The 17476-nt window shown below is 37.7% G+C and overlaps 2 protein-coding genes and 1 long non-coding RNA gene across 3 annotated transcripts; all 3 read left to right on the top strand.

Moving 5' to 3' along the window:
- The first annotated feature begins 4809 nt into the window (after positions 1 to 4809).
- Positions 4810 to 7505, top strand: LOC112553284. The gene is made up of 6 exons (XM_025220395.1): positions 4810 to 4937; positions 5310 to 5475; positions 5903 to 6033; positions 6320 to 6446; positions 6927 to 7075; positions 7357 to 7505. Exons 1-6 carry the CDS (start codon positions 4895 to 4897, stop codon positions 7389 to 7391), a joined length of 651 nt encoding a protein of 216 aa, XP_025076180.1. The 5' UTR covers positions 4810 to 4894; the 3' UTR covers positions 7392 to 7505.
- A 3340-nt stretch (positions 7506 to 10845) lies between these two features.
- LOC112553286 lies at positions 10846 to 11551 on the top strand. The gene is made up of 2 exons (XR_003097000.1): positions 10846 to 10933; positions 11383 to 11551. It is a non-coding gene; the product is annotated as an uncharacterized LOC112553286 (long non-coding RNA).
- A 1394-nt stretch (positions 11552 to 12945) lies between these two features.
- On the top strand, positions 12946 to 15815 carry LOC112553285. Its single transcript, XM_025220396.1, has 6 exons — positions 12946 to 13080; positions 13492 to 13656; positions 14257 to 14387; positions 14668 to 14800; positions 15052 to 15200; positions 15494 to 15815. Exons 2-6 carry the CDS (start codon positions 13550 to 13552, stop codon positions 15526 to 15528), a joined length of 555 nt encoding a protein of 184 aa, XP_025076181.1. The 5' UTR covers positions 12946 to 13080; positions 13492 to 13549; the 3' UTR covers positions 15529 to 15815.
- Positions 15816 to 17476: the final 1661 nt, after the last annotated feature.

Below are 17476 nucleotides of genomic sequence, written 5' to 3'. Positions count from 1 at the left end.
CCGGCTTAGCCTACATCGAGGCGGTTTTCGGTTGTAGCAGCGGAAGCGGATTTCACAAAGAAGTAGTTCGCCTGTTTGGTCGAGTCTCACTTTTAATAATAAAAAGGTCAAAGCACAATGCGCTTAGTTTGGATCCCTTTAACTCCGTCTCCTCTCTTTATCTCGAGATAACGAGTTACCCGGCTTTGCCAGGGTGATGTCTTTTCACAGACCCAGCAGTCAGCGCTGAGAGCAGAGAGGGCAGACAACCGTGGATGTAGATCGTTTTAAGTAAAAGGGGGATAAACACTGTAACCCCCATCTCTGTCTCTCTGTGAATCCTCATTAAGACGTTTGCAAGGTTGAAGATAGTTCTTCGGAAATTCCTCTTCTCTCTCTCCCGCTCTGTGTTTTGTGTGTGTGAGAGTATCACGTCTTGGCAATATTAATAATCCTTTAACTAATCTTTGAACTAACCAACAATGCAAGAACTAACCCAGGAAGAAAGAGATAAAGAGTAGTTGAAAGTTTGGAACACTATAAAATACACACTCATACACACACAAGAACTGTACGGAGTCCCAAAAGAGACAGAGGTGAGAACATAACTCCCAGTCCCTTTAATTTCTCATGATCGCTGAGAATGCGCGAGACCCTTCAATCAATCAGTGTCACGTGTGTGAGCCTTGAGAAGGTAAATTCCTCAGGTAATGAGATAGTTCGTCCTCTCAGGTGTCAGCGCCGTGCCACAATGACACACTAATGTCACAATTAATGACGAGGCCGTGTGTGGGGTCACTGGCTTTCTCACCTTGCAAATTGTTAGTCGACCATCGGTCACAATCACTGACTCTCACCATTTCTTGTTTATTGGTAATCAATGTTCGACTAATAATAAATTTGTCTCAATTTCAATAAATTAACATATTTTTATTTGTTAGCAGAGTAATCAATAGGTTAATGGCACATTGTAGACCTCGAGAAGTTGAAGTGATAATTTAAATCAGGCAACCGATTAACAACCGAGCAAGTAAAGCAATAAAATGGTCTGAACCTCTGTCACAACATAGCTTTTTCTGCAAGGAATAACCTTTTATTTACATATATTGATGCATTATTTCTTCCCTTACTATTGTCGTAAATAGCTGTAAGTTGGAAATGTATTTTGAGTAAAATGTATCCCAATCTGCAGTTGTATTAACATTTTATTCACTGAGCTGGAAGAAAAGGATATCAATCAAAGCTAGAGATAGTGTCAACCGCAAGTACAGCTCCTCTCACCTGGAATTCCATCAAATGGTATGTCTGACACTTGACTTGTGATGTCTATATTGCTGTGATGAACTTGTAGCCAACTCATCCATCATGGTATTGACTCTGAAGTTGCTGCTATAAAAGGTGGGTAGTACTCACACTGGTCCTCCATCTCACCTGGTGCCACAGAGCGAGTCAAGGCGAGTGACCATCCTGTTAGTTACAGGTAAGTTCAACAAATATATTCTATTGGTGTTAAAACTCTTGACCACATTTCTTGCTGAGACACTTTATTGGTTTTACATTATCATTGATGTTACTAATTGCTATAACTGATGTACAACGACAAGCAAAAAGTAATAGATTGCAAGTCTAGACTTTCTGATGACTTGTTTTGCCAGACTGTTAATTCATGAAAAAGTATTCAACTTTTTTTCTTGGGTGGGTAGGTATTTATTAATTATATTGAAAACAATTGTAATAATTTTGTATTAATAAGGCTTTGTAGGATGGTCTTTGATATAATAACCTTAATGATTTTATTGGGATTATATTAGAACTGGATTTTATTAATGGTTTTAGCATCCTCCCTGGGACCATCTTATGCCATGGTATGATTACAGTATAATTGCATAATGATTACAGGGCAAGTCTATTCCTTGAACCAGACTGCCTTTTTTCTAAATCACTTTGTTAATATTTTTATAATTAAAGATTAGACTGTTCTCTCAGTGTTAATTCTGACCGTGTCTTAGCTTCGTTCATTATAACTTATTATTCGTTAATTTGTTTCATTATGATTTGTCATGTATAACATTGGGACAGAATATTGACGAAAAGTCTTTTCAATGCAAGCGGCTGGATGGTGGAATGGCAAGCCGAAGTGGGAAAATTCGTGATGAGATAAGAAATACTTGAACCTTATCATGGCAATGCCACAACAGTTTAAAACTAATGACAGTTTGCACTGTTTTCTGATTGAATTTTAATGCTTTTTTTCTGTTTTCTGAACGCAGAGCAAGAATGAAACTGTCCTTGTCCTTCTCGTTGCCTTGGCAACAGTAGCTTGCGGATATTCCTACAGGCCTATCTTCAAAAAACCTTTCACCTTCCCATACAAAAGCGGTTACTATGGAAACCTGGGTATGGGTGGCCTTGGATACGGGTCGTTCGGATACAGAGGACTGGGCGGTGGAGTGCTGGGGGCAGGTGGACTGCCAGGTGGACTTGCTGCCGGAAGTCTGGGGACAGGCACAGGTGGAGCCAGGGTCTTCAGAGGTTCTTTGACAGGTGGACTGGGCAGCTGGTCCAGCCTCGGCCTGTACGGCGGCTACGGGTATCCTTTCTTCGGCTTCGGCTACAGATTCGGCGACGACGATTTCGACTTCGACTTCGACTAACAAACGTGGGTCACGTGTGAAGTACATGTTGTACGCTATTGTATACTATGCGAGTTAAGTGTAAAATATACATTGGAGACCATTGTTGTACATCAGTGTGAAAAATAAGTTTAATGCTTAATATATCTCGTCTTCATCTTTAACTTTCTCGGATAAGATATTTATTTGATATACATCTAAAAATCTATCCACAAACCAGTCATCTGAAATTTCGTTTACTGATTTTTTAAGCCAATAATGGTATTCATTCTTGCTTGTTGTATAAAGATCTTGAGATCTATTGAGAACCCTGAGGGAGATAAAATACTTATATACAGCCACTATATATTTTCTTCGATATTTTTCTTAATTTTACTCGTTCGTTCCTTATTTCTCTTAGGTTTTGATTCCTTCATGGTTTTTTTTTCTTTTCTGATTGTTTACTTTTATCTCTTTTATTGTCTACAGTTGCGGGAATCAAACTGTTTGGTCTGAGAAGATGTGACACGATCAACTTCTGTCTAGTTTTTACCCGAACATCAATGACACTTTGAATAAAAAGTCTTAATCCTATCGTTTGGTGCTGTGTTTTAAGTAAGATTGATTGGGACAAATAACCATGGAGATGGGCAACATACTATTAGGTGTCTGTTGTGTTTCAGATTTCTTCTTTTTTCTGCAATAACAATCAGGCTATGCCAGGTACTGATAAACCATTTTGTGATCGTTCTTCTGACTGCTCTACACTGTGGACGAAAGAAGTGTTTAGTGCCTCTCAGGTGTGGATAGGTTGATCCCTATCCTTCTGTCCTTCCATCTTTCGTCTGTCAGTGTAAGTGCATATACATGTAAGGCAAAGTCCATAAATGTCATCGTGAATTGCTTTTCTTACCATGTATGATTCTGTAATTGTGCTATGTTCTGCCCACTTCTGGATAATTATATTTGTAATGGTGCTTTGCGGTAAAATATTTCTATAGGTTTTATTTTGGGGGCGCTGGACGAAGGAAGTATTCTGTATTCTGTACACTTCTGTATTCTGTACACTTCTGTATTCTGTACACTTCTGTATTCTGTACACCTTGTAGAAGATGTAGGACATTTTGGCTTCCATTCCTCATCACAATCACCATCGTGAGGCTATGCCATTCAAAGATATCATAACATGGGTATAAGACTTTCAAACTTAACAAAAAGATTGGAAAACAAAACTAATGATCAGTACTTAGCGAGAATTTCAGAGTCAGAACTAATTACATCCCAGTTAACCTCAGTAATGTCACGTCATGGCCTGCAAAAGGTCATCTTCTTGGTTTTAGGACAGAAACTCCAAGGCACTAATCGACTAAAAAAGACTCGGATGGTCCTGTCATGCAAACCTGCAAGAGGTCACTGAAAAGAAAGGATACAGAGAGTGAAAATCATCGAGAGTGAGAGGGGAGAAAGAAAAAGACAAAAATGAAAGAAAGAAGAAATAAAGAATATCTGCTGCTTGTTGTGAGGTTCTGGAACAGATAACACAGAGATTGTTACGAAATTAAGTATTGACGTCATTATGTTACGAAATTAAGTATTGACGTCATTATGTTACGAAATTAGGTATTGACGTCATTATGTTACGAAATTAGGTATTGACGTCAGACGCGTTGTGTCATGTAGTTGGTGGTTAACATCTGGAAGTTTGGGTTGAAGAACAAGAAATACAGGATTTGTCTGGCGGATATCAAGGAAACACATGGGAGTCAGCTTTATCTGTTGGTTGTAGTTGGCGAGTCGGTGCAGTTTTGAAGTGGAGAGAGAGATAACAAGCAGTTATATTTTTGTGACCGTTTACTAACGTTTACTGAAAACGTAACAGAGACACTTGTGGAGAATCTAGTCCTTTACAAATTAAAACTGCAAGCCAACGGTTTCCCATGACTGGATAAACCGACATTTACAAAGAACTAAAATAAAGTAAAATACTGAAGTAATGCTTAAAAACAGGAAAGACCTTTCTAGTAAACATAGAACGACAAAGCCACCTACACAAGTTCAGAATGAACTATCCTCCATTTTCCACTCATCCACTTATCTTTTTATTTCATCGGTCTTTCCAGTGTGCTCATGATCTTTAACGCCCGAAAATAATGAGAACAAATTGTTCAATTAGATTAATATCAGTACCACCAGCGCCCACTGGCGACTGAAAACAAAGATATAAAGGTCTGGCTGTATTCACAGTTCATTCCTGCTGCCGACCGTTCAGTTCACACCTTGCTGTTCCCTCAACAGTCTGCGCCATGAAGTCCTTTGTCTTTGGTCTGCTGGTCCTCTGCTTTACAGGTATGATATCCAGTCTTACAGTCTTCAGTCTTTATCCTTACAGTACTACTGCCAAATGTAATAAATTTAATATTACAAAGTCGTAGATAAATGAGATACTAGATTTTTTGCACAACTGCATTAAAAACATGAATAAACCAAACTTAATATCTACTTTTTTGTTTTAAAATTGTGTATTTGCAGGCATAAACCTCCATCGATGTATTTTTAAAGAAATCGTCTTTAGATATAATTTATTTCAGTCAAACAAATGTTTTTTTAATAATAAAGTGAAATTCAATTTTAGAAATGAATTGCGCCTGCTTATAAGGGTGTTTTTATTTACTGTAGACCAATGTTTCTCTAATCTGATGTTTCCTGCCTGTAATTCAGATAGCCTGGCTCGGTTTGCCTTGTCTCCGGAAAAAAAGCGACAAAATGCCTGCGATGAAATGCAGTTTGTGCAGTGTATCTTACCGATTGTTGAATTCTCAAACACATTCAGCGGCAACAAACTGGAAGCACTGAGTGATGCCGCGAATATTGAACAGACTTGTTCGTAAGTACCAAGTTATTTTCCACACATCCAGTGGCATGGAAACTCATTCAATCCGAGTCTCTGTGTCCAGTAGACAGGAAGTACTAGATAAAAGACAGTATGACTGGTAATGGGCGATAAAGACTCCAATCCTGGTGAAACTTGGAGACAGTGGGTGAGACCTATCCACTGGTGGGTACTTCGCTTCCACTCCCTTGTTTTGGGTTCATTGAATCCTGTCAAGCGAACAGCTCGCTAGTAATCTTATTGCGGGTATCTGTCTTTTTCAGTTAGACTTCATGTAGATGTCTGCTGTCCCGTTGCCAAAGATCCCGACTTATATCATTAATCCACATTCGTTTTAACAGTCTGTAGTAGTGTTTAGTTGAAGCTTTGCAATGACACAGAAGAGAAATAAATGCGTGTATATCTCACCTGCATGTCTCAGACTGCTGGCTGGCTCTAAGGGCTGTATCAACAACTACATTAGTGGCTGCTACCCATCAGAAACTGCAGGCATGACCATTCAGACTCTGGAAAATGTCTTGAGCTACATCTGCAGTCCAGAGGGCAAGGATGGTGAGTCTGCTTTAACACAATTTTTTTTTGTCTGTTAGCCCTTTCTTACATAAAGCTGAAAAGAAAACTGTAAAAACCTTTCGAATAAATTAATTAATAGTTTAACAAGAAAACAAACAATTTGCCCTTTTACATTTATTTTACCTTATTATCTCTTCTTATATGATCTACATGTATGACTCTTTTTAAAAAAAAGATTTTACATGTGTTTATTTCCTTGTTCTTATTGCAAACACAAATGGGACTTTGTAAATTTCCTTTTTGCAAAATCGTCTTTTGTTTCCAGCTCTGCTGACCGAGTCCAAATGTATTGCAAACGTAGACTTCGAGAGGCCCATGCATCCCTGCCCATCTTTCATGGAGGTTGACCTAGCAATCATGCAGCCTCAGAACAATCCACAAGCCGTTTGTACGTAAGTGTGACGCGAGCAGCTATAGGTACGTGTGACTTGAGCAGCTGTAGGTATCAGTGGTGTGAGCAGCTGTAGGATCAGTGATGTGCAAGCAGGTCACCATCAAAGTGATCTCACAAACAGAAGAACTAAATTATCGTCTGTAGAGAAACTTTGCTTGCCCCAGAATTAGGACTCTAGGTGTTTAGTGCACATTGGACGTTAACGGAGATGTGAATAAAATTGACAGGTACATTTACACGTGTATCACCACTTCTACACAATCTGAAGCCTTGGAAAACGGCTCCAGGACAGTTTAAACAAAGTGGCGGGTTGTTTTATTCTTCTTCGTGTCTTTTTCGACTCTTTCTTCTTCTGCTCATACCTCCTTATTCGTTTTCTCCTGCGTCTACTTACCAGTTGTTTTTTTTACGAATATTTGTGATACCTCTACCGTTAGCTTAACTATGTTTATAACTAACACTATTGCTCAATGTACAGGACAATCGAGAATTTCTCGGTTTGTGTGAGAGAGAGAGTGAGGGTGGAATGCAGCGACAAGGCTGTCAACTTCGTGCGAAACCTCGTCTCTCGCCTGACTATTCCAATTAAAAACATGATGGGATGCAGCAGCCAGGCCAGACTCGTCCGTAAGTATCAGTGTGCAAATCATTTTGAACATCTTCAAGTGCGCACACTCCATGCTACACACTTCCGGTTTGAAACTACAGTGGAAACTATCATACGTTATCGCTTCTTTTAAAATATGTTTTATTATTTGTAGAATATCTTGTTACAGTAGATTTTTGTATCAGCAACACAACAGAAAACAATAATGTCATAAGCAACAGCACAGTATTTTATGTGAAGGAAGGTGATGGAATTAGATATAATGACAATTAGCAGCTCAAAAATATTCTTTTTTGAACAGGTGACCTCGTCACACTCATCGCTCGACGAAAGTGAAGACAACGGTGACAACAGGCAGGCGGGGAATCACAACAGTTTTCTATGTATAGTGTATGGCAATTTTACTTTAGATATTTGTAGATTGAAATAAACTCAATATTGCAAAGGAAATTTTGTTTTTGTTCTTTTTATGTTACTTTATCTTCCTTGCAGTTGTCAAACAAATAAAACTGGGCTGAACATTTGTGTAGACTTCGATCTTATCTAATAAGATTTACATACACACACATACACACACATACACACACACTTTCTCTCTATCTCTCTCGCGGAGCGCGCACATTCAAGCAGTTTAGGAAAATAAGTTATATGTATTTGTGTATGGCATAATTACACTGCAAATTAATCAAAATCCTTTTTCGAAGAAATCTCTCCTAATATACATTTTTTTCAGTCTGGTCTTACTGCAAAGATAACTTAAGCCGTCAGGCTCCTCGACACGGTTAAGAAAAAGACTAAACAAATTCAATTTTACTTTTGGATTTAGTCCTAATTTTAACAATATATGCTAGCAGAGTCTTACAATTTATACAAGTAGAGCGAACCTTCACTTCAAGTAATAATCTTCTAGTAGAGCCTCTACATGAAGACTTACATCAAAGAAAAAGCAGCCGCCGTGAGAGGCAACCATACACCCACACACACGCACGAAAATCACACGAAACCCGCCAACATTTTTTCTGCATTTCGTGCCATTTACATTAGATTGTCCTAAAATAATGCAGGTATGTGGACTAGACATTGGTTTCTAGGTTTCAAAATCGTCAGACCTGGATTTCAATAAAACGCACCACTGGGAGTTCGAAAGAAACAAAAAACACTTCGAAATTAAAAAGAAGTCTTAAAAATGGATGAATTAGTTAATATTTTTTGCTTCAAATTTGCTGATGGTGAGAGCTGATCCGTTCCTGGAATCATGCGTAACCAGCTTGTATAAACCCCCAACAACATAGTCCACTCTTGTGGCAAATTCAAACCAGTAAATATTTCCAAAAATTTGTCCTTAAGCATTGACTGAACATTTAAAGTTGCCCTTTTTGATAACTATGTATCAAACTGTCTAATAATCTGTAATAGCACACACACACACACACGATGAGAATGTGCGAGTGTGTAATCAATCAATGTCACGTGTGTGAGCATTTAAAAAGTAAATTCCTCAGGTAAAGAGATAGTTTGTTATGTTTTATGAGCCCGCCATGTCAGGATGACACACAAATGTCACAAGTTAATGTCGCGAGGCGTGTGGAAGGTCCTTGGCTTTTGTAATTAGAAAATTGTTAGTCCATCTTCAGACAGAATCGCTGACAGTTTCCACCTCTTACTTTCAATCAACCAAGCGCCAACCTGCCAGCCAACCAGCCAGCCATTAACGGGTTAAGAATGAGACTTTATTTGTGCGCGTGTTTGTATGTGTCTGAGGCTATTTCTCTGTGATGTTTTATGTATGTGTGTATACGTGTGTACGAATGTGTGTGTTTATGTATGTCCCCCATATGTTAGCATAAGATCATTTGTAATAAATTTATTTCAATGTATTAATGCTGTTTGTTATCGCAGTAATTTTGCACTGAAATCGTTTCTTTAACACTAGTGAATGACTCGGGGAGAGAAAACTTTACTAAAAAAAAAATCAAGAAAATATTGTAATCTTTTACCAAGAGCTAGTGACACTAAATAATTTTCGATTAATGTAATTTCCCAGCAAAGAGAAAAGTCAGACATAATTTTTAATATTATTTTTCTCAAAATATTTGAGCAATATAAGTGGGTACTTGGATAATAAGGGACATCACTGAATAGCTATAGTTTACAATATTTTATAGTATAGTATATGATGCATGCTTCTAATTCTCAAAGAATTTAACTACAGTGCTAAGGAAGTCTTCATTAAAAATAACTCCACCTTCTCTTTAGTCGCCCTTATGACAACCGAGCATCAAAAGCAACTAAAATAGTCGAAACCTCTGTTACGGTTTGCAAAATGCTTTTCTGCAACGAATAGCCTTTCCTTTATATATTCCTGAATATCTTTTTTTATTTCGTATAGTAGTCAACACTTATATTTATAACTTTCAACTACACTCTTAGTAAATAATACTCTAATCTAGTCTGTAGTAACATTTTATGAACTGATCTGGAAGAAATGACATCAATCAAGTCTGGATAAAGTTTCAGCATTAAGTATCGCTCGTCTCACCTGGAATTCCATCAAAAGTATGTCTGACCCTTGACTTGTGATGTCTATATTGCTTTGATGAACTTGTAGCCAACTCATCCATCATGGTATTGACTCTGAAGCTACTGCTATAAAAGGTGGGTAGTACTTACACTGGTCCTCCATCTCACCTGGTGCCACAGAGCGAGTCAAAGCGAGTGACCATCCTGTTAGTTACAGGTAAGTTCAACAAATATATTCCACTGGTATTGAATCTCTTTACCACATTTCTTAGTTCCTTGTGAAAAAATGAAACGTTCTTACGGATATATAAATAGGTATTTATCCAATACAAAAACCACCATATTTAAAAAAAGGTCTGCACACCAGTCTCATAAACTTATTCTTTAAAGATTTTATTTGGCGATGTTAGAACTGAATTTTTATGTTGCAGTTATAGTCTACTCAAAGTGTTCTCTAGGATGTAATTTGATCAGGGTATAATAAAACATTTTATTATTTAAGAAGTCCATTTTAACCCATTTCCTGGGTCCGAACCTGCTCCCACCCCTTATCCTATGAGATCTTTGTTGATTGCATGGAGCAGACTTTCGCTTGAAGTATACCAAAAATATTTAAAAAAATAAAGAACTTAGTAGTTGAACGATGAACATCCAGTTATAAAATCTCATGCGCAAGGACTTGATAAGCTGTCCATTCACAATGTGCCTTTTGTATGTTTTAGTGAGCTTTCTGGTAAACTTTCAGTGACTTACATTCTTAATCCATGAAAATCTTCCTGACAATTTTTTCCACTTTACCTGAACTCTTCTTGTTAACTTACTTTAACTCTACCTGGTCTTAAATTTCATAGCTGAAAGTCTTATTTTTCTATTGCTGTCTGAGACGTTTCTTTGAAAGCATTGTCATACTCGAGAAAAGCGTAAACATTTTAAACATTGAAAGCCATATACTTTCTAAAAAATATCCGGATGCCATTTACTTATGACTAATATTATCAGAAAGCATCTAGAACAGGCGTCAGGCACGTGAGTCGTCTGTTATCATTTGGTATTGTCCACGAAGAATGTTATAAATATCAAAATAATCCCTGGGAAACAAAAGGGTTCAGCCAAGCCCTTCCTCCGATCTATGCCAATGAAACAGTGGAAATAAAAAAAAAATCCTGCAAAGTGATATTCAAATGTGCTCACCAAAGCCACGCATGTGACTTTTTGTGTCAGAGTAATAATGTATATAAAATTAAAATTTGATTACTAGTTATTTACGATTGCCTGTACCCCGGCTACGGGTATCCTTTTTTCGGCTTCGGCTACAGATTCGGCGACGACGATTTCGACTTCGACTTCGACTCATAAACGTGGGTCACGTGTGAAGTACATGTTGTACACTAGTGTATACTATGCGAGTTAAGTGTAAAATGTACATTGGAGTCCACCGTTTTACATCAGTGTGAAACATAAATTTAATGCTTAATATATCTCGTCTTCATCATTAACTTTCTCGGATAAGACATTTATTTGATATGCATCTAAAACCCTATCCACAAATCAGTCTCCAAAATGTCTTTTTCTGATTTTTTAAGTATCTTTACTGGCACACCTAAATCCTAAAAAAGAAGCCAGTAATGGTATTCATTCTTGATTGTTGTATAGAGGTCTTGTGAACTCTCAGGGAGATAAAATACTTTTATCCAACCACTATTTTCTTTCTTTTTTCTTCGTTCTTTATTTTTCTTAAGTTTTGATTCCTTCATAGTTTCTTTTTTCTTTTCTGATTGTTTACTTTTATCTCTTTTATTGTCTACAGTTGCGGGAATCAAGCTGTTTGGACTGAGAAGATGTGACACGATCAACTTCTGTCGAGTTTTTATCCGAACATCAATGACACTTTGAATAAAAAGTCTGAAACCTATCGTTTGGTGCTGTGTTTTAAGTAAGATTGATTGGGACAAATAAACATGGAGATGGGCAACACATTATTTAGTGTCTGTTGTGTTTCAGATTTCTTCTTTTTTCTCCAATAAGAATCAGGCTATGCCAGGTACTGATAAACCATTTTGTGATCGTTTTTCTGACTTCTCTACACTGTGGACGAAAGAAGTGTTTAGTGTCTCTCAGGTGTGGATAGGCTGTTCCCTTTCCTTCTGTCCTTCCATCTTTCGTCTGTCAGTGTAAGTGCATATACATGTAAGGCAAAGTCCATAAATGTCATCGTGAATTGCTTTTCTTACCATGTATGATTCTGTAATTGTGCTATGTTCTGCCCCTTCTGGATAATCATATTTGTAATGGTGCTTTGCGGTAAAATATTTCTATAGGTTTTATTTTGGGGGCGCTGGACGAAGGAAGTATTCTGTATTCTGTACACTTCTGTATTCTGTACAATTCTGTATTCTGTACACCCTGTAGAAGATGTAGGACATTTTGGCTTCCATTCCTCATCACAGTCACCATCATGAGGCTAGGCCATTCAAAAATATCTCAAGAATCCTTATCATAACATGGGTCTAAGACTTTCAAACTTAACAAAAAGATTGGAAAATAAAACTATTACTTTATATTTATAAAGAATTCATCAAATAATCGTGATTTATATAGTTGATGGCCTTGAGGATTTAGGTCTGCTGCACTCAGCAATACTACATTGCAACATCGACAGCGGAAATGTCAATGTTAACGACGACGACTGTTCACTGCCGGCCACCGAAAGCCCTCCTTGAACCCAGTCATCGCTGTAATGATCAGTACTTAGCGAGAATTTCAGTCAGAACTAATTACATCCCAGTTAACCTCAGTAATGTCAGGCCATGGCCTGCAAAAGGTCATCTTCTTGGTTTTAGGACAGAAACTGCAAGGCACTAATCGACTAAAAAGACTCGGATGGTCCTGTCATGCAAACCTGCAAGAGGTCACTAAACAGAGGATACAGAGAGTGAAAATCATCGAGAGTGAGAGGCAAGAAAAAAAGACAAAAATGAAAGAAAGAAGAAATAAAGAATATCTGCTGCTTGCTGAGAGGTTCTGGAACAAAAGACACAGAGACACTTGTGGGGAATGTAGTCCTTTACAAATTAAAACTCCAAGCCAATGGTTTCCCATCAGATATACCGACATTTACAATGAACTAAAATAAAGTAAAATATAGAAGTAATGCTTAAAAACAGGAAAGACCTTTCTAGTCAGCATATAACGACAAAGCCACCTACACAAGTTCAGAATGAACTATCCTCCATTTTCCACTCATCCACTTATCTTTTTATTTCATCGGTCTTTCCAGTGTGCTTATGACCTTTAACGCCCGAAAATAATGGGAACAAATTGTTCAATTAGATTAATATCAGTACCACCAGCGCCCACTTGCGACTGTGAACAAAGATATAAAGGTCTGGCTCTGTATTCACAGTTCATTCCTGCTGCCGACCGTTCAGTTCACACCTTGCTGTTCCCTCAACAGTCTGCGCCATGAAGTCCTTTGTCTTTGGTCTGCTGGTCCTCTGCTTTACAGGTATGATATCCAGTCTTACAGTCTTCAGTCTTTATCCTTACAGTACTACTGCCAAATGCAATAAGTTTAATATTACAAAGTCGTAGATAAATGAGATACTAGATTTTTTGCACAGCTGCATTAAAAACATGAATAAACCAAACTTGTCTGACTTTGTATCTACATTTTTGTTTCAAAATTTTGTATCTGAAGGCATTAACCTCCATGGATGTATTTTTAAAGAAATCTTCTTTATAAATAATTTATTTCAGTCAAACAAATCTTTTTATTAATAATAAAATGAAATTCAATTTTAGAAATGAACGGCACCTGCCTATAATGGTGTTTTTATTTACTTTTTTTTTACTTATTTACTTTTATTTTTATTGTACCAATGTTTCTCTAATCTGATGTTTCCTGCCTGTAATTCAGGTAGCCTGGCTCGCTTTGCCTTGTCTCCGAAAAAAAGCGACAAAATGCCTGCGATGACATGCAGCTGATGCAGTGCATCTTACCGATTGTCGAATTCTCAAACCCATTCAGCGGCAACCAACTGGAAGAACTGAGTGATGCCGCAACCATTGAACAGACTTGTTCGTAAGTAACAAATTATTTTCCACACACCGTGGCATGGAAACTCATTCAATCCGAGTCTCTGTGTCCAACATATTGTCTTTTCATCAATTTTATTTAGTGATATGTTTATTCTGATTTACAGAAATGTGTAATATGAAATATGGGGTAAATGCTCGATGGAGAACGAAACTGTTCCAGTAGACAGGAAGTACTAGATAAAAGACGGTATGACTAGTAATGGGCGATAAAGACTCCAGTCCTGGTTAAACATGGAGTGGGTGAGACCCATCCACTGGTGGGTACTTCGCTTCCACTCCCCTTGTTTTGGGTTCATTGAATCCTGTCAAGCGAGCAGCTCGCTAGTAATCTTATTGCGGGTATCTGTCGTGGAACTGTAGTCTTTGTAGTTGGTGGCTCCCAAGTACTCAACATTATATTTTCAATCAGACTTACCTTCATGTAGATGTCTGCTGTCCCGTTGCCAAAGATTACGACTTTACTACTGACAGTCCTCGTCATTAATCCACATTCGTTTTAACAGTCTGTAGTAGTGTTTAGCTGAAGCTTTGCAATGACACAGAAGAGAAATAAATGCGTGTATATCTCACCTGCATGTCTCAGACTGCTGGCTGGCTCTAAGGGCTGTATCAACAACTACATCAGTGGCTGCTACCCATCAGAAGCTGCAGGCATGACCATTCAGACTATGGAAAATGTCTTGAGCTACATCTGCAGTCCAGAGGGCAAGGATGGTAAGTCTGCTTTAGCACAATTCCTTTTGTCTGTTAGCCCTTTCTTACATGAAGTTGAAAAGAAAACTGTAAAAATCTTTCGAGTAAATTAATAAATAGTTTATCAAGAAAACAAATAATTTGCCCTTTTACCTTTATTTTATCTTATTATCTCTTCTTATATGATGTACATGTATTACATTAAAAAAAAAATTGACAGGTGTTTACTTCCTTGTTCTTGTTGCAAACACAAATAGGACTTTGTAAATTTCCTTTTAGTAAAATTGGTTTTTGTTTCCAGCTCTGCTGACCGAGTCCAAATGTATTGCCAACGTCGACTTCGAGAGGTCCATGCAGCACTGCTCATCTCTCATGGAGGTTGAGTTACAGCAGGCATTCATGCAGTCTCAGGGCGGTCCACAAGACGTTTGTAGGTACGTGTGACGCAAGCAGCTGTAGGTACGTGTGACGCAAGCAGCTGTAGGTACGTGTGACGCAAACAGCTGTGGTGTGGCGGGTTGTTTTATTCTCCTTTGTGTCTTTTTCGACTTTTTCTTCTTCTGCTCATACCTCCTTATTCTTTTTCTCCTGCGTCTACTTACCAGTTTTTCATTTAGGAATATTTCTGATACCTCTACCGTTAGCTTGACTATGTTTATAACTAACACTATTGCTCAATGTACAGGCCAATCGAGAATTTCTCGGTTTGTGTGGGAGAGAGAGTGAGGGCGGACTGCAGCGACAAGGCTGTCAACTTCGTGCGAAACCTCGTCTCTCGCCTGACTATTCCAATTAAAAACATGATGGGATGCAGCAGCCAGGCCAGACTCGTCCGTAAGTATCAGCGTGCAAATCATTTTGAACATTTCCAAGTGCGCACACTCCATGCTACACACTTCCGGTTTGAAACTACAGTGGAAACTATCATACGTTATCGCTTCTATTAAAATATGTTTTATTATTTGTAGGTTTGTAGGATATCTTGGTACAGTAGACTTTTGTATCAACAACACAACAGAAAATAATAATGACACAACCAACAGCGCAGTATTTTATGTGAAGGAAGGTGCTGGAATTAGACAGATTAAATGACAAGTAGCAGCTCAAAAATATTCCTTTTTCAACAGGTGACCTCGTCACACTCATCGCTCGACGAAAGTGAAGACAACGGTGACAACAGGGAGGCGGGGACTCATAGCAGCTTCCTATGCTCCAGCTGTTGTCGACGTGTCACAAAGTGTATGGCAGGTGTGACTAGGTGTTACCCTGGTATCTCTGCAGTCTGAGGGTACCAGAAAATAGGATAAGGGGATAATTTTGTACACAGGATACAAAATACTGCAGACTACACTGTTCCTGCTAACTACTTCTATAGGATAATAACTCTTTGCAAAAGCATTTTACTTTAGATTTTTCTAGATTGAAATAAACTCAATATTGCAAAGAAAATTTTGTTTTACTTTTCTTTATGTTACTTTATCTTCTTTACAGTTGTCAAACAAATGAAACTGGGGTGAACATTTGTGTAGACTTCGATCTTATCTAATAAGATTTACTTACACATACACACACATACACACACAAACACACATACACACTTTCTCTTTATCTCTCTCGCGGAGCGCGCACATTCAAACAGTTTAGGAAAATAAGTTATAGGTATTTGTCTATGACATAATTACACTGGAAAAGAATCAAAATCAAAAGAACAAAATACTTTTTCGAAAAAAACTCTACTAATATACATTTGTTTCGGTCTGGTCTTACTGCAATGAGAACTTAAGCCGTCAGGCTCCTCGACCCGTTTAAGAAAAAGACTAAACAAATTCAACGAATTTTACTTTTGGATTTAGTCCTAATTTTAAGAATATATGCTAGTAGAGTCTGACAATATATACAAGTAGAGCGAACATTCACTTTAAGTAATAATCTTCTAGAAGAGCCTCTACATGAAGACTTACATCAAAGAGAAAGCGGCCGACGTGAGAACCACCCACACACGCACGCAAATCACACTACACCCGCCAACATTTTTTTCTGTTTTTCGTGCCATTTACATTAGATTGTCCTAAAAAATGCATGTATGCGAACTAGAGATTGGTTTCAAGGTTTCAAAATCGTCAGACCTGGATTTCAATAAAACGCACCACTGGGAGTCCGAAAGGAAAAAAGAACACTTCGATACGAAAAAGAAGTCTTCAAAATGGATGTAATTGTTAATACTTTTTGCTTCTAAATTTGCTGATGGTGAGAACTGATCCGTTCTTGGAATAATGTGTAACCAGGTCGTATAATCCCCAACAACATAGTCTGATAACTATGTATCAAACTGTGTAATAATGTCTAATAGCACACACACACACGATGAGAATGTGCGACAGCGCTGTAATAAATCAGTGTCACATCTGTGAGCATTTGAAAAGTAAATTTCTCAGGTAAAGAGATAGTTTGTTATGTTTTATTAGCCCGCCATGCGAGGATGACACACACATGTCACAAGTTAATGACGCGAGGCGTGTGGAGGGTCTTTGGCTTTGGTAATTAGAAAATTGTTAGTCCATCTTCAGGCAGAATCGCTGACAGCTTCCACCTGTTGCTTTCAATCAACCAAGCCGCCGACCTGCCATCCAACCAGCCAGCCAACTTAAGGCGATTTTTGGTGTACTTTTGCTATATCAGGGTTAAGAATAAGACTTTATTCGTGCGCGTGTGTGTTTGTATGTGTCTGAGGCTATTTCTCTGTGAAGTTTTATGTATGTGTGTATATGTGTGTACGAATGTGTGCGTTTATGTATGTACCCCATATGATAGCATAAGATCATTTGCTATAAATTTATTTGTTTCAATTTATTAATGCTATTTATTATTGCAGTAATTTTGCACTGAAATCTTTTCTTTAACACTACTCGGGGAGAGAAAACTTTACAAAAAAAAAAAAAAAAAAAACAAAAAAAAAAAATCCTTTACCAAGAGCTTGTGAAACTAAATAATTTTCGATTAATGAAATTTCCCAGCAAAGAAAAAAGTCAGATATAATTTTTAATATTATTTTTCTCAAAATATTTGAACAATATAAGTGGGTACTTGGATAATAAGGGACATCACTGAAT

The sequence above is a fragment of the Pomacea canaliculata genome, linkage group LG12 (assembly GCF_003073045.1).
Source record: "Pomacea canaliculata isolate SZHN2017 linkage group LG12, ASM307304v1, whole genome shotgun sequence".
Classification (NCBI taxonomy): domain Eukaryota; kingdom Metazoa; phylum Mollusca; class Gastropoda; order Architaenioglossa; family Ampullariidae; genus Pomacea; species Pomacea canaliculata.
Note: the sequence above shows the minus strand (reverse complement) of the source record. Positions and strands in the feature narration are given on the sequence as shown.